The following is a 22,057-nucleotide window of genomic DNA, read 5'->3' as shown; positions in this document are numbered from 1 at the left end:
TCACTTAGGGCTTTAGTCCTGTTGTTGTGCCCAGCTGTGCGTCATGTCCACCTCTGTTATTTCGTGTACTCGCCCACTTCTCGCTTTTGATGCCCCTTGTCTAAGCTGGTGCTGATGAGTGCAGGCTTGCTATTAAATCTGAAAATGCTGCGGTCCTGCTGTGCTCACCCTCAAATATGCTTTGTGAGTGAGCTGTGGAAGAGCCCTTCCTGGGGAGGCTGTTCCTCTCCTCCCACTGCCCCCGTGGTTGAGATTTAGAGGAACTCAGCAGAGGTTCCTCTTGCTCAGCCTTGAAGAGTGAGCTGGCTGAGTGTGGAGTTTGTCCTCTTTAAGGCTTCTTTTCCTGAGGTCCAGAGAAATGCAGTAGTTGATCAGTGCCAAGCACCAGTGCTTTCTATAGCCTGGAGAAGGATGGAGCCAGACTGGTTTTTGAGCTGGATTTTTGTTTTGTGGTCTGCTGTGTCCTGATAATGAGAATGGTGAAAACACAGGCATGAGTTTATTTGGGAAGGGAAGGAGCTTCTCTTGTGCTCTAGAAAAAGGTTTCAGATCCTCTTCAGGAAGGAAGCCTCTAGCCTTGGGAGCCCCAAATCTGCAGTGAGTCAAGACCTTTCCTGCTTTCCTTATCTCAAAGGCTTGGAGTGCCCTTGAACTTTGAATGCCTGCAAAGTGGCCTTTGGGGAAACTGGAAGAGCTTTGGGCCCTAGAGCCCAAAGAAGAGCATTATCTTGGGTTCTTTCCCAAGGTGATGCTGAGCTTGGTGGGCTCATGGGCCCTGAGTATATCTGGCTACAGCTCATGGGGGCTGATGGCTCTTCCCAGCCCACAGAGAGAAAGGAGTTCTCTCTGTGGAGGGGAGCAGCTGGAGGATGATATTGCCTTGTCTTAGTGCTTCTTGATAGAGTGTGGGCACATGAGGCTGATACTAGGCTGAAGAAGCTTTTTCTCTCACTACACTCCCCCCCTAACCTCAGAGGGTGATCTGCAAGGTGTTCCTCCACCAGATCCTGCAAGGCATATCTGCTGCCCAAGATCTGTGATAGACAGCTCCTGCTTTTGTTCTTTTCTCTGGAATGATAAACTGCAGATATCTCCTGAGGGCTCGTAAAACCACTGCTTGGAGATGGTGGAGAGTGTGATCTCGGTCACGTTGTCCTGGCACGTTGGAAGAGCTCATCTGTTTCCAGTTGTGCTGTATGGACATGCTGGAGCCTGAGCTCACTGGATGAAGCAGCATCCCTGGAGTGGTAAGAAGTAGGTGACAGTACCTGGCCCTGGAGACTGGCAGCAGGGCAATAGGGACCCAGTAATCAATGGGAAATGGCCAGGTAAAGACAAACCAGAGCTCATTAATTATGCATCTTCTTGGGGACAAAGAGCCTGGGGTCTGTGGACATGCCTCTTGCTCTGGTTTGGGCAGCTTATGGCAGTTCCTGGCTCTCACAGGGCTGGGGACACTGGGCCAGGAGAGTCTGTCCCTTCAGCCACTGAGAGGATATGGCTGTGACCAGGACTACAGTGCCTCAGGACCTGCTCACCTCACCTGGGTCATGGCCATGGGAGGTGACCCGGGCAGGGGGCAGGACCCAGCTAAGGTCCTCTGAGCACCCCTGCCTGCACTGGTGAGCACCATCCCCACCTCCTTCAAGGTGCCAGCTGGGAGCTCTGTATTCACCTGGCATTGGTGCTGTGGGCACTGCACATCTCGTAGGGATAGGACAGGAAAAACCACCTTGCAGAGAAAGCAGGGGCAGGCTGGCACAGATCCAAGTGGTTCCGGGCCACGACCAGGCTGCAGACATCCAAGAAGTGATCTCTCAGCTGCTTTGAAACTGCACATCTCACTGTGTTTTCCTCCCTCCTCCATCAGTGCCCACAGTGCCCTCACCCCTGTCAGGCAGTGCCAGGGGCAGTTGTGGGCAGAAACCAACTGGTTTTCTCCCAGCAGCAGCAGAGGCAGCCGGTCCTGGGACTGTGAGGCTGATGCATGTCCTGGAGCCAGGTGCAGGTGGCATGAGCTGGATCACAGAGGAGCAGATTCTGCTTGCCACCATTCCCAGGCTGACCTCTCTCATCTCCCCTGCTAGCAGGGACAAAGCCAGGGGGCCCCAGAGGTCAGTGAGGGGCACAGGGGGGTGCGGCATTGCTGGGATGAGGGAAGGGGTTGTGCTTGACAGAGATGATCCCTTAGGACAAGGAAGGCTGGTGGGGGAGGGAGTCATGCTGATGCTCCCATCAGGATGGACGCCAGGGAGCACACATCCCTGAGGGTGTTCGGGTGCCTGGTGGACCAGAGTCTTTCCACCTCAAGCTGCTTGCTAGGAATCAAGTACAGCACTTTAGCTGTCCCCAAGACCCACAGGGCATAAATGGAGGGAAGCTTTAGCTGCCACCAATCCCATCCATGGTTCCATTGTTGTCCCAGAATGGGCGCCTGTAGCTGTGTTTCCTGCCCCACTGCCATGACAGAGATGGCAGTATTCCCATTTGTCCTGGGCTTGAATTTGTAAATTTGCAGTGGGGTGATGTAGCTCTTGCTGCCAGCACTGCTGCACAGCCTGTTAGATGTCTGACTCTGCTCCATTTTACCTGTGTCTCATCTCACAGGACTGTGCATCTTAGAGGTGTGTGGCCAGCCTGCATGGGGTTTCAGAGGCACATCCAGCCTCTGAAGCAGGTGGGCATGAAGCAGAGATGTCATGGAGGCTTGCAAGACTTAGAGGCTTTATTTCCACATTCAGCACAGCATGAGCACCCCATGTTCCTCCTTCCCCCATCTCCACCACTTGGCTGGTGGGCACCTGTGAGCATCACTGTGGTAGATACTGCTTGGGGTCCCCAGGAAAGGGCAGGGCAGGTGCCTGGTTGAAGTGAGCCACGAGAAAGATTCCAACAGTGCCACACACAAAGAGAGAGGCCATGATGAAGAAGCAGACACGGTCGATCACCTGTCCCACCATCATCCACTCTTCACTCTCCTGCCAGTGATACAAGAAGGGTGAGGGCTGTGCCCACTGCCCCCCATGCAGGTCCCTCTCCCCTCAGCCCTGACTCACGCTGCTGAAGTCGTTCTGCTCCCGTGTGGCATTGGCGATGTAGTTGCAGGCTTCCACGCAGGCGCGGATCTCAGGACCTGCCTCCTCCAGGCTCTGGCAGAAGTCCTGGGTACTGCCACTCTCCAGACCACGTCCTACGAGCAGCAGAGCCAGCACAGAGGGCACCAGCAAGTGCTCAGCCACCTGGCACAAAGCCCAACCTCACAGGGAGATGCCAACCCCCCGGGGTCACTCACCAATCTTCTCCAGCACGGTTTTCATCAGCCCATCCCTTTCCTTCTGCTTCTCAAAGAGCAGCTCGGTCCTGGCTTTCCAGAGCATGTACTCATCAGCTTTCACGATAAGCCCCAGGGAGCTGCGTCTGCGGATGGCTTGTGGAGGCCCTGGGGTCTCCTCTGGCACAGCCATGCCCAGGTAGCGGGGCAGGAAATGCAGGAACACCTGGGCACAGTGTCATCTGTGGGGATCTGTCCCCCTCACACTGCCCAGAGCACCCAGTGGATGTGACTGGTTTCCCTGATATTGCTTGGAGCATGGTGCTATTGGGACATTAGCACCTGCTGCTCCCCAGTGTTGGGAGTGGCTTGGTGGCACAGTGTGGTCCTTTGGGGACATCTGGGGCCTTCTCTTTGTGCCAGGACTTGCACTCAGATGAAGGCATGCCTGCCACCTCACTCTGCAAGGGATAAGGCCTTGATCCCCAAATACCCATCCCATCCCCCCTGTATAAAGGGTAGGGGGATGATGGCAGGTACCTGACGCACTCTCTGGGACATGGAATGAGTGTTGGGCGTTCTCAGGGAGACGTTGAGGACAATGACAGCATTCACCACAATCACCACTGTCACCACCATGAGGAAGGTCAGGTATCTGGGGAGGGGGCACAGAGCCTCAGTAGGGCTGCTGGGTCACAAGCTATGGTCATGCAAGGTCCTTCTCTGTGCCCTCCTGGGCTGGAAGCTGGTGACTGGCAGTGAAATATGGGAAAGTGGTAGCCCTGTGTCAGCCCCATCTGGGCTGAGGGTTATTTCTGTACCAGCCTTTCTCTGGGCACTGGTTGCTCCACAGCACCTGAGACCCTGCTGGTACAGTGTGACAAGAGGGCTAGCACCCCTATCCCAATGTGTCACTTACTTCCCGATGAGAGGCACAGCCTGGGAGGTCTCAGGCACCTTCTGGGCAATGAGGAAGAGGAAGACAGTCTGGGCCAGGAGAACATTGATGGAGACTGTGCATTTCTGCCCACCCGCTGCCAAGGAGGGGCAAAGGCAGAGTTTGGCACAGGGCAGTGCTGTGGGCAATGCCTTCCTAAGGCAAAAAACCCCCACCCAAAAGCTGAATTAGGCAAGTCCTGCCTTGAGGCATTAACTATCAGATACCTAAAAATTTACACACTCCCCCCTATCCAAATACTACAGGAGTGGGTGAGAGATGATACTGATGGTCCCCAAACACAGAGGGGATGAGGAGCCCTTCCTGGAGTGTCGCTGTCCCCTTGCACGTCCCCATGCCCGCAGAGGGCACGGTCCCAGTGTACCTTTGGCGGGCAGGAAGTAGACGAGCACCGCCATGGCGGAGATGAGGACACAGGGCACGATGATGTTGATGACGTAGAAGAGTGGCTTGCGCTGGATGATGAGGTAGAAAATGACCTGCTGGTACTGGATGTCATCTGGGGTGAAGTGATCTGAGTTGATGATCTTCCGAGCAGGGCGGTGCTTGATGGCCCATTCACCATTCTCTGCATTGTGATGGTGCCAGGTAAATCCCACTATCCCCACGTAGGCACTGGGCCTCCAGCCCCCCAGCCCAGGGAGGAAGGGGAGGACTGGTGATTGGCATGGGCCCCACAGGGCACCCAGGCTGTGCACAGTGCTAGAGCCACTCCTGAGGGAAATGAGCACTGTGGAATGTGCCATGGTGCCTGGGAAAAATACCCTAAAAAGCAGTTGGATGGGGCAGCTGGGCACACATGGGGCATCTTTAACCCCTTAGGGGCTCCCAGGGCTACAGCTGTAGCCCATCTCACATTTCCACAGTGCTACAGAGGGAAGCCAAGCATGACACTGGGTGACAGCACGCTGCTCTCCCCTGCTCTACGTGGGAGCGATAGATTTTTTCCCAGTCAAGATCACAACTCAGGCTGGTAATGAAAAAATAAATCTCGCTGCCCGAAAAGCATTTTGTTCCTTCAATATGCAATTAAAATGTGATGGAAAACGTCATTGTTTGGCCATGACAGCTACGTTCCCAGCATCAATCAAGCTTGCAGGAACTGTGCTCTCCGGCAGCAGCTGCCAGGCTGCATGAGCCCCGAGCTGGGGGGGTTAGAAAAACAAATCTCTCCCACACTACCGCTTCCACTAATAACTTAAGTGCCCATGTAATGGTGGGAGCTGCTAATAGTCCCTGCAGCCCTGCTTCTGGCAGCCACCAATGTAGCAGCAGGCCTGCTGGATGTCCCCTGTGGTGGAATACTCTTGTGTCATGGCTGTGGCTGTAGTGTTACCTGTGAAAGCCTCGGGGTCGATGAAGATCCACTCCACGGTCTGGCCATCCTCCACTGTCAGCAGCAGGTTGATTTCATTGGCACTGTATGTCTGGGACCTAGGGAGGGACGAGGTGGTGGCACAGGCTGGCATCCAGCAAGCTGGATGGGCAAAGGGTGCCAGTGTGCCACCAGGTCATGCTGGTCACCGCCAGCTCTGCTTTGGGGTGCTTGGCTTGTCCATGGTGCCTCCTGCCAAGTGGCAGGGGGATAGGCAGGTAGCACTTATCTGCCCAGGGGAAAAGGTGAGCATCCCATGCTAATCCCTGTCCCAGGAGGAGCTGTCATGGTGCCCATGCTCACTGGAAGACCATGGTGCAGTTCTGCCAGTCAAAGGGGAAGTAGGTGACGTGGATGACACAGACGCTGCGGTAGATGGCAGGGGGTAGCCAGTAGATGCTGCCATCAGGGGACACCAGCACGTTGGTGTAAAGGGTGATTTCAAATGTCCCATCGATGCTGGGGAGAAAAGGATGGGCTCAGCCCTAAATTATGCCCGGAGGCAGCTGCCAGCCCTATCTGAGGATGTGTCCCCATTTCCCTGTCACCTACTTGTTCTCTAGAACGACATCCGGCAGCCAGACCATGGTGGAGGGCACCCGCAGCAGCTGGATGTCATCATATTTCTCAGGGTCCCAGCTCAGGCGATAATCAGACCATTGCTGGCAGAAGGAGAGATGAGGAGGAGGGGTCATGGAGCCCTCCAGGATGAAGCAGATTGTGAGCTGCCTGTGCTATGCTGCCCACAAAATGGCCTCATTTGGGGGTGCTCACAAAAGAGGGTGCAGGTTACAGTGTCAGCCCCTCATGGTGTGCCACCCTGATATGCAAACATAGCTGGGCGTGATCCCGCCTAGAGGGGGGAGATCTCACCATCTCGATCCAGACGTTGGTGGTGAGGGTCTCCTCCCGTTCATTCTAGCAGGGAAGGAAGGAGGGAGATGGCTTTAGTGCCCTGCCTTCTGCTCCACATCTGGGGGCAAATTCTGTCCCACTGGGGGTACCCGGAGGGGTCTCTCACCAGAGAGATGAGGTTGGTGAGGGTGAGCTTGAGGGAGACATCGATGATCTCATCCCCCCGGGCCGGGCGCAGGTGTCGATTGTAGTTGGACATGAGGTCCTGGAACAGCTTCTCCTCCTGGTTCCTGCAGCCCACACCTGGGAGGGCACACGCCATGTGACACCACAGTGGGGTCACTGATGCCCCCTAGACCTGATACGTTGCGGGGGGAGGCACAGGGAAAGGGATGCATGGGAAAGAGATGCCCAGGCGTGTGTTCCTGCGAGTGTGTCCGCTCTGCTCCACGATCCTGACAGTCCCGTCAGCGCCCCGCATGCAAGCAGGGGGTGTGGGATGTATCCCCACCCCGGCCTCACCCAGCTCCCCCGGGGACCTCTCCAGGGCAGGACACGGGGCAGTGGGCTGCCAGCAACAGGGACAGCCCGGCACAGGGGCGGTGCCTGGCGCTGTACGGCCAGGGGTGACAAACCCTCGAGTGCAAAGGTGGGGGTGGTCAGGTGCCCTCCGGGCCTCTCCCTGGACGGGCAGATCTTACCTGCCAAGGTGCAGAGGACGAGGAGGAGGCCGTGGCCGTGCATGGCGGTGCCGTGGGGCGCAGGGCTGGAGCTCCGCTCGTCCGCCTGTGCTGACGTCTTCTGGTCCTGGCGCTGGGACAGGACAGCTGTCCCCTGCCACCGTCAGCTGTTCCCAACAGCCACGGGGGCCCGGGAGTGACCACCCACTTTCCCCACTATGGGGAAAGTTTGCTGGGAAGCTCCTCTGGCATTTTGTGCCGGAGAGGTCGGAATTGGGGCAAGGGGCAAAATGAGTTCCGTGCCTTGGATTCCCCCATGTCTCCCACAAAGGGATGGATCTCCTTGCAGGTTATGAGAAAGGAGTGCCCTCCTGCCAGTACATCATGTCCCTGCCATGGCAGTGGCTGCCCCCAGAATATAGGGTGGGGAATGGACAGGCAATCCCATCGCATCAGTCTGGGGAGGGATGCCCCTCGGGGGTTCAAATCCTTCCAGCTTCTGTGTAGGACGGTCACGGGGAGGGCGGGATGGGGGTGTGGTGAAATTCCTGGCTCAGTGGAGAGGATATGACAGCTGTCCTGTCCATATCCGGCCACTGCCGGTGGGGGGATGTCAGCTGTGTGCCCTGAAACCAGAGCCCTAGCATCTCATTGCTGAGCTGGGGAAGGAGACACCTCTCTGGGCCCCCAGCCTTGCACTGTGGGATGGGATGTGCTGGGGGCACACTCTGGGTCTGGCTGGGGGATCATGGGGGCAGGAGGGAAATGTGGGCACTGATGGCATCTCTGCCAACTGCAATGGGCCTGCAGGGGATGGTGCCGTGCTGGGGGGGCCAAGTCCTTCCCCAGCACATCCTGCCCCAAGTGCCCAGCCCACAGGGGTAGCAGGTACCACCACATCCCCTCTGAGAATCACCCCTTCCAGCCACAGCTGGGTCCACCACACTCAGGACATCCAACAACACCTGTCCCCTGGGTGGGCATCACCCTCCCCAGGACACACACAGTGCTCAGGTTGGGCATCGTGCCCAGTGAGGTACACTGAGAGTAGCCACCAGTTCAGTGCCCCATGGCAAGAAGTACCCAGCTTTATTTTCCCAAACCAAGGCAGGGAGAGGCTGGCATATGGGATTCCCACAACTCCCTAGATGAAGCGCTTGTTCTCCTCCCGGTAGTCGTAGGGGTCTCCAGCAAAGGGCAGTGGCGGCGGGTGGTTATAGATGCCCATGAGGAAGATCCAGAGGGTGCCCACCACCAGCGTGGGGGTGATGAGGAAGAAGCACAGGCGGTCTAGGGTTCGTGCTACGCGGTTCCAGTTGTCGATCTCCTGTGGAGAGAGCCGAGAGCCAGGCAGTGTGGAGGCACAGTGGGCACAGAGAGCCCCTCTGCCGTCCCAGTGCCCACAGCCCCACCTCATTGTAGCTGTTTTCATCCCTCGTGTGCTTGACAATGTAGTTGGCATTGTCAATGACGGGTTTGATGTGCTCGTAGGGCTGCTCCTCGCCTGAGTCCATGCCCAGCGGCGCCAACCCTGAGAATGAGAGGGAGTGGTGAGATGGGCATTGAAGGGCTGCCAACCCCGGAGACCCCAGCCCCGCCACCCTTCCCTCTGTCCCCGTGGTGAGGCTGCGGCTCACGGGCAGGGGTGACGCGGCTGGTCAGCCCATGCCGCTCCGACTGCTTCTCGAACATGAGCTCGCTGCGGGACTTGACGCTGAAGTATTCCTCCGCCTTGGCGATGTAGCCGGCCGAGCTGCAGCGCCGGATGCACGGGGCGCCCGCCGGGCTCTCAGACGGCTGTGCCATGCCCAGCAGCCGGGGCAGGCTCTCCAGGAAGACCTGGGACACAAGAGGGAGTGTCATGTCCCTTGGCCACCTCTCCGGTGTGTCGCTGCCTTGTCCCCATTTTCTGCCCACAGACTCCATCTGGCACAGATGCAATGCCAGGGCTGTGCTGTCCCTGTGGGGTACAGTGCGACCCTTGTACCCACCAGTGCACTCACCCCAGCCCACACCCCACTCACCTCCCTGACCCAGTCAGACATGACGTGGGTGCTGGGGGTGCGGAAGTGGAAGTTGAGGACCACGACAGAGATGATCACCACGGCTGTCACCAGAAGCATGATAAAAAGCAGATACCTGGTAGGGAGCATGGTCTTGGAGCCGGCATTGTAGCAGGAACTGGGCACAGGCAGAGCTGCCCTCTGGCACCAAGAGACTCCACAATGTTCCCACTGCACTCAGTGGTGCCCAGGACTCACTTGCCGATGAGGGGGATAGCGTGGGAAGTGGCAGGCAGGCGCTGGGAGATCAGCAGGAGGAAGACAGACTGGGCCAGGAGCACTGAGATTACCAGGGTCATCTTCTCACCACCTGCAGAACAGGTGAGCTCAGGGCAAACCTTGCCCCAGGTACCTCTAGCAGAGTCCTCAGTGCCAGGGTTTCCCTTCCAGTGTCCCATGATACAGTGCCCCATACAGGGGTTTTCTGTTATGGGAGTACCCTGGGGTCCCGCATGGGATATTCTGTGCCCAAGTGCACCTCTGCCAGGATGCCTGGCTGGGGTGATGGTGCTCTACATGGAGATATTCCAGTTCCAGGATGTTCTCATGCTGGGCATTGGGGTGTAGCTGTGTCCCAGGACCTGGTGCAGGTGTGGAACACAGAGGTGCCCCATGCATGTGCTTCCCATTACTGGCACACATGCCACAGGGCTCACTCACTGTCGGCAGGCAGGTAGAAGACGAGGATGACCATGAAGGCGATGAGGATGCAGGGTATGACGATGTTGATGACATAGAAGAGCGGCTTGCGTTTGATGATGAGGTAGAAGGTGATGTCCTGGTGCTCACTGGTGTCCAGGGGAATGTCAGGGTAGATGTTCTTGCGGGCCGGGCGGTGGATGATTTCCCATTCCCCATTCTCTGCCAGGGCACAGGGGACAGCACACAGCATGGGGGACACCTGCCATGACCATCCTCACCAGGCCCACCAGCACCAGTCTCTGTGCTGTGTGGATAGCACTCCAACGTGCAGTAAGTGCCAGGATGACAAAGCCCCAGATAGTGAAGTTTCTCCATGACAGTGTGCCCCAACTTCAGAGTGCTCCCCCCTCACCCCTGCCCTTTACAGGGTGTGCCACTGCCACAGGACGTGGCAGAGAGCAGCAGTATTACCCGTGAAGCCTTCAGGGTCAATGATGATCCACTCCACTGCGTAAGATTTCTCCGTGTCTGGGTCAGTGTCCGTCTTCAAGTGCATGTTGATCTCCAGAGCACTGTATGCCAGCGACCTGGACCACAGCCAGAGGGACAGACAGTGAGGGGCTGCTGGGTACTCACCACCCAACCCACCCTAATTTCCAGCATGATGGACTTAGGCCACCAAGTCACCTACAGACCACACCTTGCTGCACCTCAACAGCAAAGGGAGGGACTGGCAGCAGCAGGCACCCAGGCATGACATGGCCACCATGCTGCCCTGACCCAGCCACCCAGCACCTGAATCGGAGGGAGCAGTTCTGCCAGTCAAAGGGGAAGAAATCAACGTTGATGAGGCAGGTGCTGCGGAAGATGGCAGGTGGCAGCCAGTAGACATAGCCCGTGTTGTAAATGAGGACATTGCAGTAGTAAGCAACCTCGAAGAGCCCATCATTGCTGTGCCAGGAGGAAGACAAGGTTATGGCATGGCTGGGAAGGGGCCAGGGGAGTCCTGGACATGCACTGTAAACAGTTCAGAAGGATTGGGAGGGGAAATTAAGGCACAGCTCACTTGTTCTCCAGGACTATCTCTGGCAGCCACAGCATGTCTGGTGGCAGACGGAGCACCTCAATGTCCCCAAACTCTGACTTGTTCCACTGCAGGCGGTAATCAGTCCAGCCCTGGAGGGGAAGATCCTCAGGTCACTCCCTCACCATGCTGGGCCACCCCATGGTGGCACAACTGATGCTGTGACACCTGTCCCTACTCACATGCTCGAGCCATACGTTGGTGGTGAGCGTCTCGTCCACCTCTTTCTGCAAACAGCAACATGGGACAGTGAGATGCCAGGGTGTCCCCCCAGCCCAGGACCCCCAACCCTCACCAGCCAGGCTTGGGACAGCAGCCTCAGGGTTCCTTCCCACACAACCAGCCCTAGGGGTGAGACATGGCTGGGGGTCACGCACAGTGGGCCCTGCCCACTGGGGCTCACCAGTGAGATTAGGTTGGAGAGGGTGAGGGCCAGGTAGACATCCACAACCTCGTCAGTGGAAACCACAGGGCGCAACTCTTTGTCATAGCCCTTCTCCTCGAACAGGTGGTGGATGAGCCGCTCCTCATGGTTCACGCAGAGCCCACCTGGGGGTGTGGGGTCAGGCAAACCAGGGAGCTCAGGGTTACTGGGCCCAGTGCCACCCCACAGGGATGCTTGGCAAGGGAAGGGTGGTATAAGAATAGAGGGGAGAGGAACATGCCAGGACACTGCATATCTGTGCTACACAGGAGAGCAGACATAGACATGCAGGAATGACAGACACGTGGGAGCACATGGTCACGCGTGGTCATGGGACAAGGACGTGGGCACAGACACAGAGGGACAAACAGATACAAACCCAGCACAGAGAGGGACACACACACGAGACATTTGGATACAGGCATGGTGGAACTGTGCACATAGGTGACTGTACACACAGAAGGACATGGACACATGGACCCAGTGTCTACAGGGACACGTGGTCATAGATTCCACACAGACAGGCACTTACAGAGACACATGGATACAATGACACTGTGCACTGACAGCACATAGCCCAGGCAGGGACGTGGCTCTGGGTGGCACAGCCACCAAAGCACAAAGGACATGCAGTAGCAGACTCTGCCAGGTAAAACCAAAAATGCAGCCCTGAGGACCCTGGTGCCCAATTTGGACCCTGCCACCATCATCCCCCACCAATCCCATTGAGGGGGCCCAAAACCCCACGGGCACCCCACGCAGCAGAGCAACAGGACACCCCATGACCCAGACCCTGCTCACCCGACAGCATCAGTGCCCCGAGCAGGGCCAGCTGCTGCAGCAGGTTCCCCATGCTGTGCCCGTGGTGCCCTCACACCGTGCCAGGCCCTGGCTGCTCCCCTGCCTGGCCCGGCTGAGCGGATGTCCGGCTGCCGGAGGCAGTGGGAGATGGATGGTGCCAGGTGCGGAGGGGGAAGGGTGCCGGCACCAGAGAGCTGCTCCAACCCCTCTCTTCCGGCACCCCCACGTGCAGGGAAGGGGAGATGGGCAGGCACAGCTGGGTTTGCCGGCCCCACGGGTGTCAGCCCAACACCCTGAGCCTGGGCACCCCAGCACAGGCGCTGCTGGGCACGGGGAGCAGCCGTCCCTTCCCTGCTACTCAGCAGTCCCAGTGATGCTGCACAGGTCAGGGGCAGGGTCCCCACAGCAGGATCCCCAGAATACCCACTGATGCCCAAGCACAGGGCTGGCACCCACCACTGACCCAGGGCACTCTTGGCCCCTGCATTGGGAAGTTTCACGTGAGTTCCTGAGGGGTGTCACCAGGGTGAGCACCAGTGCTGTGCTGTGGGTGCTGCATGGGCAGGAGGGGTGTCTCACCCCTGGGGAGTCCGTGACAGGTTGGGCACAGCAGGAACCAAGGCTGGAGACATCACTTCAGAGTACAAGGGGGATGGGAAGGGGTGCACAATGGGATATCATAGCTCCCTCCACTGTCACCCACTTTGCCAGCACTGTGTGGCACACGGCACTTGCTTCACATTCACCAGCTACTGGAAAATAGAGCCCTTTTTTATTGAAAAATAAACCTTCTCTGTACAAATAAATAACAGGTCAGGTGCCTCTGGGGAAGATGGGGTAAGGGTGGGCTTGCCAAGGTGGGGGTTCCAGGGGAGAGGACTGATTCCTGGCTGAGATGCTTCAGGTACCCACCAGGGCTCATTGCCCTGGGGAAGTAAGGAAGTGCTAGTGGGAAGAGAGACTGAGGTACAACTGGGGACAAAGGGGTGGAAGAGCCTAAGACTGGGAGTGGAGTGTGTTTGAAGGACATAAGAGACACCTGCCCCAGTGCTCTCTCCCCGTGCTGGCACACTGCCCCAGGGGTACCATTAGGTTTTCAGCGCTTCAAGTGCCAGAGCAACGAGGCCAGGCATGCTACGGGCCAGTGAGTCACTCTCCAGCCCCACAAGGCCAGTGAAGGCCGTGGGGCGGCCACCTACAGTGGCCCGAACTTGTGCCCGGTACAGTCCCTTGGTATTTTTGGAGCCCAAGTCCACCAGGATCTGTGGGGAGACAACAGCACCATGAGTCCCAAGGGCAGAGCGGGACAGTGGCAGGCTGGGGAATGGCACTGTCTGGCTGCCGGGGTGTATGGCTTGGATTTGCTGGATGGGGCACTCACTTCTTGGAAGGTCATGGCCAGGTCTGCCTTGGGTACCCGCAGCACCCAGGCGTACAGGTCCCGCACTGCACCCACCCGCACTGCTGACTCGTTGAGACCAGGGCAGGCTGCAATCCCTGGGACGGGCAGGAAAGACATGGAGAGGACATCAGGGAACAGTCATGGAGACACCATGCTCTGCCCACCACAGGGAGGACCACCCTTGCTCTGGGGATACCAGGGGAGCATGGGCAGAGGGGAGGATATAGCAAAAGACTGTCCCACTGAAATGGGGCAGTCCTGAGATAGGGGTGCAAGGCTGGGCTTGTCACCATCCCCATGGTGATACATAGCACCCCATAGGGTCTATGGGAGCTTACCTCTGCCCATGTCTGCCTCCTCATCCTCCTCCTCCTCCACCCTGAGCAGATCTGTGGACGCCAGTTCACGTTTCTCCCTCAGTGCAGGCCCTGCCACCAAGAGAGGTATAAAACCCTGGTGGACACTGCCTGGACACAAAGCTGTGTGGATGGACACCCTGCCGCCCCATTGTCCCCAGTCCCTCCAGGCTCACAGGGTTCATGGCTTGGCACGGGGGTCCCTGCCAGCTCTCCAGATGTCCATCGTGGCTCCATGGCTTCCAGGGTGGTGCCAAGGTCCAATTCTGCCCGCAGCTGGGTGAGGAAGGCTTGTCCCTGTGCCACCATCTCCTCCACCACATCCTCACCCTGACGAAGGGAAGAGGGGAACAGGATGGGTGATGGGGCACCCACAGGGCACCCGTGGGCACAGCCACGTTAATGGGGGCAGAGTGCACGGCATGGGTGTGCTGGTGTCAGACAGGGCATTGGTGACACGCAACTGCTTTGTGGCTATGTTGGGTCAGATCCTAAGCTGCAGGATCAGACCCGTGGCTAGCTCTGCACTGACTTGGACTTGGGAGCACTGGTTTCAGCTGGGGAGGGCGAGATGGCCCTTCTGTGGTGGCAAAGTGAGAGATGCCACTTCTGTGGCTGCACAGAGGACAATAGACCCAAGGGATGTCAGGAGGGGACAGAGGGGAACTGAAGGTGTTTTGTCCCTGGTGGCCCAGTCACAAGAGGACAGAGGGTCCCCCAGCCTGTCCCTCCCCACATACCTGCAGGAAGAGCTGCATCTCCCCAGGGAGCTGCTCCCTTTCCTGTGTTGTCACCAGGTGGCCGCCCCCTGCCACGGTCCTCAGAGCCTCCACCCAGTCCTGCAACTGGGGTCCCACTACTCCAAAAAGCTCTGCAAAGGAGGGCAGCTGCCTGCCCCCCCACCTGGAAGCACAGTGGTGTGAGCTCAGACTCGGTGGGCAGTGCCACCCTCTGCACCCCACCTGGGCACTCTGGGGGAGTGCCCTGGTTGCAACAGGAACAGGATGCCAGTGCTTCAGGCTGTCCCCAAAATGGCATGTAAGTGCCCACCAGTATCTCAACCACCTCCCCAATCTCTTTAGTCCCTCATCCCTTGGCTCAGCATGCCTCACCTGCTGGGTGGTCTCTGGGGTCCCACTGCTATGGGGCTGGATTGATCCCCTGCCACAGCCAGGCCTGTGGGGACAAGAAAAGGACAGGACAAGTGATAGAGGAGCCCTATTGGGAAGCCAGGGCAGGCTGCTGGTGCTCCAACCACCAGCACAGGGGAGACTGAGGGGAGCCCAAATGGGCATGGCGGACTACCTGGGGCATCCCTACGGACACGGGGAGGGAAGAAATGCCCGTAGATCTTGCCCAGGAGCTGGGGCAGAGTGCGGGTGAGGAAGGAGAAATCAAACTGGTTTCGGATGAAGTCCCCAGCCCGGCGCAGGAGATCCACCAAGGTCTGGGCATAGGAGTGCAGCTCTGTGGGCATAGAGGGAGAGACATGGCCCTGGCCTCATGCCAGAAATGGGGTCCCTCCCTAGATTCCAACCCCGGCATGACCCCCAGCTTACCACACCGTCTCGTTCTTGCGTGGCAGGCCTCCTCGGCCAGGAGGGCACAGGTGGCCCTGCCCTGAGGTGCCCGACAGGACCCGGCGTAGAAGGCGCAGAGACGGGCGCGCTCCGGGGACTGCTGCTCGGGGGGCAGCTGCGCCAAGGCCAGCAGGTCGAAGCAGCTCGGTTCTCGGCTGCCAGGGGCAGCTGTGAGGGAACCGGAGCTGCCATGAGTGCTGAAAAGCCCCTGGGCATCTCCATGCCCCCCGCGGTGCAGCCAGTAACACTCACAGTCCATCTGGAGACTCAGCCAGTCCGTGAAGGCAGTGACACGGGTGTAGACTCCTGGTTTGCCCCGCTCACCGCAGCCATCGCCCCATGAGGTGATACCGTAGAGGACAAAGTGGTGTGAAGTGGGATCCTCGCACGCCAGCGGGCCCCCTGAATCGCCCTGCAGGGGAAATGGCCGTGCATTGGGCTGGGCTGGGACCCCAGCCATACCGATGGGCTGTGGTACGTGCCCGGTGCTGTGAGAGGGATTTTTGAAGTAGGGTGCTGACAGTCCCTAAGGCACGGTGTTACCTGGCAGGAGTCGATGCCTCCAGACAAATACCCAGCACAGAACATGGCACTGGTGAGAAGATCCTTGCCCAGGGCACCCCGACACGTCTCCTGGCTGAGCAGGGGCACCTGCGCCTCCATCACCACATCGGCTGCTGGTCCCTCTGCCAGGCAAAGCACCAGTTACAGGGTCCCCTGTGCCCGGACAGCTCCCTCTCTTTCACACCCCTCTGCCCTGCCTCGGTGAGCTGGGGCTGGGCACCAGAGTGGGCACAGAGAGCACTCCATGGTGTGTCTCTTACCTTCGTAGAGGGAGCCCCAGCCCGCGATGTAGCAGGGAGTGCCGGGGCTGGGCTCCGAGGGGCCGCTGGGAAGGCACACGGGGCTGACGGTGGGTGATGGGGCCAACGGCACTGCCAGCTCCAGCAGCGCCAGGTCTCCGTGAAACGTCTTAGGGTTAAACTGGAAGGAGATGTAGGGATATCAGTATGGACCCCTGGGGCATGCACAGGGAGGTGGGGATGGTGCGCACCTTCACCGACCTTAGGGTGAAGCAGGATGCGCCGGACGGGCACTGCCCGCTTGCCCGCTCCCGGCTTGCCCAGCTCGTGGTCGCCCACCACCACTGTCCACGCCAGCTCGTTCCGGTTCCTGGCGGGGTGGGGGGCAGCCAGTTACAGGGGTGATGGTGCTTCCTCGTGCCCGCCTCTGCAGGGCCATCATCCCCGCACTGCCGTGCCCCCACGGTACCCGCCAAAGCAGTGTGCCGCCGTGAGGACCCAGGAGCGCCCCACCAGCACCCCTCCGCACATCAGCTCCCCGTGCAGCCGCACCGACACCAGCCAGGGCCAGGCGCCCCGCGGGGCCACACTGCCGCCCATGATCCGTCCTCGGGGGGCTGTGGCGTTGGCTTGTGGGACACCGCGGCGCCCACAGCTTCCTGGCGGAGAAAGCCGGGATGAAGGAGCTGTCTGCAGCTGTCCAGCCGGCTGCTGGACACCCCGTCTCCCAGGTGGGCTCGGGTGGCCGGGGATGGACGTGGCAGGTGGAGGGGGTGGCGGGAGATGAGGCGCGTCGGGCGGGCTGTCAAGCCTCATCGTGCTCACGGAAGCGAGCGGGTGGAGGGCCGGGGGCACCCCGCAGCCCGGCAGCTGCCGACGCTAACCTCTGCCCCCCGGCCCAGCAGGCAGCCGGGGGCCGGGGGCGCCCGCCAGCGTGGTGGGGGGGGTGGCGTGGGCACAGCGGGGCCGCCCCGGCTCACCTGGCATCGCCGCCTCTGCTGCTGCGTCAGGACTCGGGGCTGCGGCCACCGTCTCTGCAGGGACAGGCTGTCATGGCATGTGGAGACACTCCACCCCGATATCACCGCCACAGCTCTGATGTCCTCAAATCGCCCTAGTTCCTTTCCGTGTCCCCAGACCCCCATCAGCCCGAACAAACACCCCTGTACCACCCCAAGGATTGCTCATCACCCCAGTGAATCAGTGTTCCCAATCTCCCCTTGCCAACTTCTCCCACCGCAAATTATTCATTGCCCCTCAGTGTCCCAGTCCAGCCCAATTTGCTCATAGCTCCAAATGCCTCCATCCCCCAAATCTCCAAGTCCCTTCCCAGATCCATCTCCCAGCTCTCCATCCCACCAGAGATCCCCCATCTCTCTATCATACCCCCACCTCCAGCATCTTCCCACTCCACCCCAACGCCCTCTGTCACCCCAACACCCCATATCCCTTCCAAGCATCCCCTGGGGATACCCCATTCGGTATTGTAGGGTCTCCCATCTCTGGGAGGAGCCAGGGGGTGCGGATGCCCACTCACGGCACTCCTGGAGGCGGTGGCGGCAGAGCTGGGCGCTGAGCGGGGCGCAGGTGTGCAGGGCCCCCTCAGGTGGGCACAGGCGCTGGTAGGGGGCACAGGCCTGGCTCAGCGCCCAGTTGCGCTGGGGCAGCTCGGGCAGCGCCTGGGCATCCAGCAGGGCCTGGCAGCTGGGGGGCATGGCGGGGGACACATCTGGCACTGCAAGGACAGCAGGGCTGTGGGCATCACTGTGTCCTCCCTGTGCTCCTCTGGCCAGGCCACCCCAGTCTCTGCTTTGGGATGGGTGGGAAGGGGGCATGATAGGATGTGGAGTCAGCATGTTTCAGTAGGGTCTTCTGGGTACTGGAATGTATTTTTGGGGTAAATATCTGAAAAGTTCACAAGGGATCAGGCAATGATTTGGATAGGGCTCCAGGTGATTGGGTAAAATCTAGATATGATCGAAGTGCTTGGGCAGGGTCTTCAGCAGTTAGGGATGTGTTTTAGGAGTCTGTGCACTGTTTTGGAAAAAGCCTGTAGAGGCTCAGTATGGTTTGGGTAAGATCTTGGGGGATCATTTGACAGGATTTCTAGGGGATGATGTAGGCATCCAAAGAAATATTTGGATAGAGTCTCCAGGCATGGGTGCAGGTTTTGGCAGGATCTTCTGTGCATGGGATGGTGTTTGGATAGGACCTCTGGGCTGCGATTGGCTGGGGATCCTGTGTTCTATTTGGGTAGGGTCTCCTGGGGACAAGGCAGTGGGGGAATGGGATCGTGACTCACGTGGGCAGTGGCCGGTGATGTTGGCGCAGGGTGGGAAGAGGCAGGGGGCACAGAGTCCGCAGGCACCCCGCTGCCGCTGCTGCTCAGACAGTGCCCGCTCCAGTGCCAGCAACGCACTCCTCAGAGCCGCCTCGAGTACCAGCGTCCCCCGGCTTGACAGTGCTGATGGATACACACAGGGTGCTGAGACCCCCAGAGCCCCCACCACTGCCCCCCACCACAGCCATGGGTGCCCTCAGCCCACCTGGTGCCTGCGCCCTGGTATCGCCATAGTGGGTGTCAGGCTGGGCATGGCTTGTCATCACTTGATATTACCTAGTGACAGCCATCAGTGTCACTTCCCTGCTGGGGCTGGCATATGCACGTCTGGGTGTTTGCCCAGGTCTCTGTATGTCCGTTGTACATAGAGACAGGGTGTGAGCCCAGGTAGGTGTGCCCACATGTGCACACTCTGCACACTTCTGAGTGCACACTTGCGTGTACCAGGGTCCATGTGCTCGTGTCTGCATGTCCCTGCATGTGCCCAAATGTATGCAGTCCTGTGCCTGCGCTATGTGTGCATCCCCCCGTGTGCCCCTACCTGTGACCACCTGTACCCACACAGAGCCACCTTCTTGTTGGCCATGCCCCGGCAGAGTGTCTCCTGGAACTGGCACAGGTACTAGGGCCAGAGGAAGTGCTGGGCATAAATTACAGCACTCCTTGCATCCCCTGTGTCCCCTAGTGCCACTGGCAGCACTTGACACCCGTTCCAGGCAGCACAGGTATGCCCCAGGTTCTAGAGGATTTTGACAGGGACCTGGCCATCCTGCTTGTGCTGCCACCCTAGCTGAGACTGAACACAAGGGTCCCGTCTCCTACAGCCACCCCATCCAGCCAAACTCTCCCACAAAGACGCCCCCGTCCCTGTGCCCCACTGACCTTGCAGGATGCTGGCCGGCATGGGGTACAGCCTCTGGCCCAGGGGAGCCCCCCCCACCAGCTGCAGCAGCGGCAGCAAAAGCACGGGCGGGACCAGCCGGACCCTGAGAAGAGCGTCCCGTGTCCTCTTCCCTCTTTGCTCCATCCCCGGGCGGGCAAAGGGGGGCCGGCGGGGGGAACCCCCGAAATGCCCGAGGCAGGCAAGGAGGGATGGATATATACGGTGCCCCCTGGGCGGTGGGAGGAGAGAGGGGCCGGGGGAGCACAAACAGGCGAGTTCATTAATGTCGCGCCAAGATGCCAGCTCGGGGCGGGGGGCGCGGGGGGGGGCGCAGCCGGGGCCTCAATGCCGCCTTTGTTCGACGAGGCCTCCAGGCGGGCAGCATCAGACGGGCGCTGCGCTCCGGCGCTGCCCGCGGCCCTTGATCATTTTCACGCCAAGCCCCGGGCGCGCCACCCTCCCTCCTGCGGGCCCCGGGCGGGTGGGAACGCACCGGCGGCCGCGGGCGCGGGAGGCCCGGGCTGGGCGTGGGAGCTCGGCCGGCGGTTTCAAAGGCGGGCAGCGGGCCGGGAGCGGCCGAGCGGACAAGGCGGGGGAAGGGAAGGCGGGGGTGTCCGGGGCGGGGGGTCCCCGCTCTCCGTGCCAGCCCAACCCTGGCTGAACGGGTCGCCCCGCGCAAAGGCATCGCATTCCCGTGCTGAGCAGCGGCTGCCCCCGGGGATACCTCTCCGATGCCCCCCGCCGCAGTAGCCCCTGTCCTGCCTGGGGTGCAGGAAGGAGGATGTGCCCCGGCGACGGGCAAGTGTCACCAGCTCTCTTTCTTGCTTGTTTCTCTTCTTCAGTAGCGGGCCCGGGTTGGTGGCAGCTTTGGCCCCAGGGATGGGAGAGCTACACTCACCAGCCCAGCTGGGCAGTCTGCTCCGTGCCTGCCGCTCGACTTCTCATTGGCACCACATTTTGGGATGCCACCGTCCTGCTCCCATTGCCACCCTGCTATGCCCACGAGCTCAGCCTCAGCTCCTTTGGTGAAAAAGTGCAGCTGCATCTCCATCACCTCTTCGGGTGCAGCAGATGCCCGTGCCCGCACCTCTGTAAAAGGGACTGGGATTTCTGGGTCTCATGTCCAGTTATAGGGTGCTCGTCTTTACTAGGGGGAAGAAGAGATAGGTGCCCGTGTCCAGACCCCTGTCCTTGCTAGGGGTAGGGAGTGTCCGTGTCCTCATGTCCAACTGGGGAACAGGGGGTGCCTGTGCTCAAATCTCTGAACTCCATAGGGAGTACCCACGCCCCGCTCTCCGTCCCCGTTAAGTGCAGCAGGTGCCCATGTCGAATCCGGGGGGTGCTCGTCCCCATTAGGGGCAGGAGCGGCTCCGTGCCCGCGCTCCCCCCTGTTCCTCCCGGCCGCGATGGTGCCAGCAGGGCGCGGACAATGCCGCTTCAGTGGCACATCAAAGGCGCGGGCTGCCCGCGGCTGGCACGGCGACAGGCCCGCCGCAGATGAAAGCCCCGGCCCCGCGGGCTCCCACCTCGGCCCCGGGGGCACTCTGTGCCTCCGCCCCAGGGGAGACGGCGGGGCCGATTTGGGGGAACACAGCACCACGGTACACAGGGGAGCACTCTCCCGCCCGGTCCCGGTGTCCCCGCACCGATCCCCCCACCAGTGACACGTGGGGGTCCAATCGCTCTGCTGACCGCAACTGGCGCCCATGCGGGTACTCGAGGCCGGAGTGGTGTTCGCCCCCGGGAGCACCGTGCCCCCCGCTCCCGGTGCCGATGCCAACCCCATTAACCTAATTGGCGAAGCGCTCGGCAGCCCCGGGCGGCGGCGGCAGTGGGACCCCGGGGCCCGGACAGATCCCAGCCCTGGCGGCGGGCAGGGGGGGACGGTGCCCCCGGGGCCCCGATTGTCCGGTAATTGGCGCGGGCAGCCGAGCCCGGCCGGCAGCGCCGCGGGGCGGGGCGGGGTGCGGGCACGGGCGGGGTTGTACCGGAGTTCCCGGGGGTGCTCGGGTGCTGCCGGGGCCGGTATCAGGGTGTTGGCCACTGGGGAGTAGGGGGACAGGGGGCGCGTGGCGATGCAGGGGCGGGTTTGGGGATGCGGAGAGGAGTGGGGCGAGTTCGGAGGACGCGAGTGGGGGGACAGTGCCGGGTACCACAGTGGGGAGACCTCGGAAGGGCCGAGGGTTGGGTGTGTGGAGTGACTTGGACGGGGATGAAGTCTTTATGGGGTGTTGGGGTGGGGCTTGGGGGGGGAGGTGGAGAGGACCAGTATGGGAGAGCATTTTGGGACAGGGGCCGTGACAAGGTGGGGGGCGGTGGGCGGGGCCTCGATGGTGGGCTCACACGGGGCGGGGCATATCAATGGGGCGGGGCTTATCGAAGGGGCGCGGTCGGGGGCGTGACCTGAGCGGAGGGTCGTGGGCGGGGCCGTGTGTGGGGCGGGGCCATGTGTGGGGCGGGGCCCAGCGGGTCGGGACCGGGTCGGCGGGCGGGGCCGCCGGGGCCGGGAGCGGGCGCGGGCGCGGGCGCTTTTCGGGGC

General features: G+C 60.4%; 3 protein-coding genes across 3 annotated transcripts; all 3 read right to left on the bottom strand.

Moving 5' to 3' along the window:
- Positions 1-2,702: 2,702 nt before the first annotated feature.
- On the bottom strand, positions 2,703-7,256 carry CHRNG (cholinergic receptor nicotinic gamma subunit). Its single transcript, XM_014871708.2, has 12 exons — positions 7,161-7,256; positions 6,626-6,762; positions 6,478-6,522; positions 6,157-6,266; positions 5,908-6,063; positions 5,566-5,663; positions 4,594-4,797; positions 4,191-4,305; positions 3,812-3,926; positions 3,293-3,497; positions 3,057-3,190; positions 2,703-2,978 (listed from the first exon to the last, which is right to left on the bottom strand). Exons 1-12 carry the CDS (start codon positions 7,201-7,203, stop codon positions 2,811-2,813), a joined length of 1,530 nt encoding a protein of 509 aa, XP_014727194.1. The 5' UTR covers positions 7,204-7,256; the 3' UTR covers positions 2,703-2,810.
- A 941-nt stretch (positions 7,257-8,197) lies between these two features.
- On the bottom strand, positions 8,198-11,535 carry CHRND (cholinergic receptor nicotinic delta subunit). Its single transcript, XM_014871709.2, has 11 exons — positions 11,332-11,535; positions 11,111-11,155; positions 10,911-11,020; positions 10,640-10,795; positions 10,316-10,431; positions 9,863-10,063; positions 9,401-9,512; positions 9,164-9,278; positions 8,777-8,978; positions 8,552-8,670; positions 8,198-8,466 (listed from the first exon to the last, which is right to left on the bottom strand). Exons 3-11 carry the CDS (start codon positions 10,943-10,945, stop codon positions 8,284-8,286), a joined length of 1,239 nt encoding a protein of 412 aa, XP_014727195.2. The 5' UTR covers positions 10,946-11,020; positions 11,111-11,155; positions 11,332-11,535; the 3' UTR covers positions 8,198-8,283.
- A 1,371-nt stretch (positions 11,536-12,906) lies between these two features.
- Positions 12,907-19,662, bottom strand: PRSS56 (serine protease 56). Its single transcript, XM_088171027.1, has 17 exons — positions 19,518-19,662; positions 18,597-18,758; positions 17,832-18,029; positions 17,179-17,328; positions 16,764-16,953; positions 16,556-16,664; positions 16,316-16,475; positions 16,035-16,177; positions 15,744-15,903; positions 15,471-15,659; positions 15,217-15,378; positions 15,024-15,087; positions 14,652-14,814; positions 14,088-14,241; positions 13,894-13,983; positions 13,535-13,650; positions 12,907-13,415 (listed from the first exon to the last, which is right to left on the bottom strand). Exons 1-17 carry the CDS (start codon positions 19,660-19,662, stop codon positions 13,242-13,244), a joined length of 2,529 nt encoding a protein of 842 aa, XP_088027153.1. The 3' UTR covers positions 12,907-13,241.
- Positions 19,663-22,057: the final 2,395 nt, after the last annotated feature.

This window comes from Sturnus vulgaris, chromosome 10 (genome assembly GCF_052056855.1).
Source record: "Sturnus vulgaris isolate bStuVul1 chromosome 10, bStuVul1.hap1, whole genome shotgun sequence".
Lineage (NCBI taxonomy): Eukaryota > Metazoa > Chordata > Aves > Passeriformes > Sturnidae > Sturnus > Sturnus vulgaris.
Note: the sequence above shows the minus strand (reverse complement) of the source record. Positions and strands in the feature narration are given on the sequence as shown.

Coding starts and splice junctions, on each gene's coding strand:
- CHRND (XM_014871709.2), bottom strand. CDS start 10,945: ATGCTGTGGCTGCCAGAGATAGTCCTGGAGAACAA. Junction 10,796..10,910: donor GAGATAGTCCTGGAGAACAA/GTGAGCTGTGCC, acceptor CTCCTGGCACAG/CAATGATGGGCTCTTCGAGG. Junction 9,513..9,862: donor CTTCTACCTGCCTGCCGACA/GTGAGTGAGCCC, acceptor CCTGTTCTGCAG/GTGGTGAGAAGATGACCCTG.
- CHRNG (XM_014871708.2), bottom strand. CDS start 7,203: ATGCACGGCCACGGCCTCCTCCTCGTCCTCTGCACCTTGGCAG. Junction 4,798..5,565: donor CGACCCCGAGGCTTTCACAG/GTAACACTACAG, acceptor ATCACAATGCAG/AGAATGGTGAATGGGCCATC. Junction 3,191..3,292: donor AACCGTGCTGGAGAAGATTG/GTGAGTGACCCC, acceptor TGCTGCTCGTAG/GACGTGGTCTGGAGAGTGGC.
- PRSS56 (XM_088171027.1), bottom strand. CDS start 19,662: ATGGAGCAAAGAGGGAAGAGGACACGGGACGCTCTTCTCAGGGTCCGG. Junction 15,379..15,470: donor CGCAAGAACGAGACGGTGTG/GTAAGCTGGGGG, acceptor CTATGCCCACAG/AGCTGCACTCCTATGCCCAG. Junction 13,651..13,893: donor GGAGGCAGACATGGGCAGAG/GTAAGCTCCCAT, acceptor TGCCCGTCCCAG/GGATTGCAGCCTGCCCTGGT.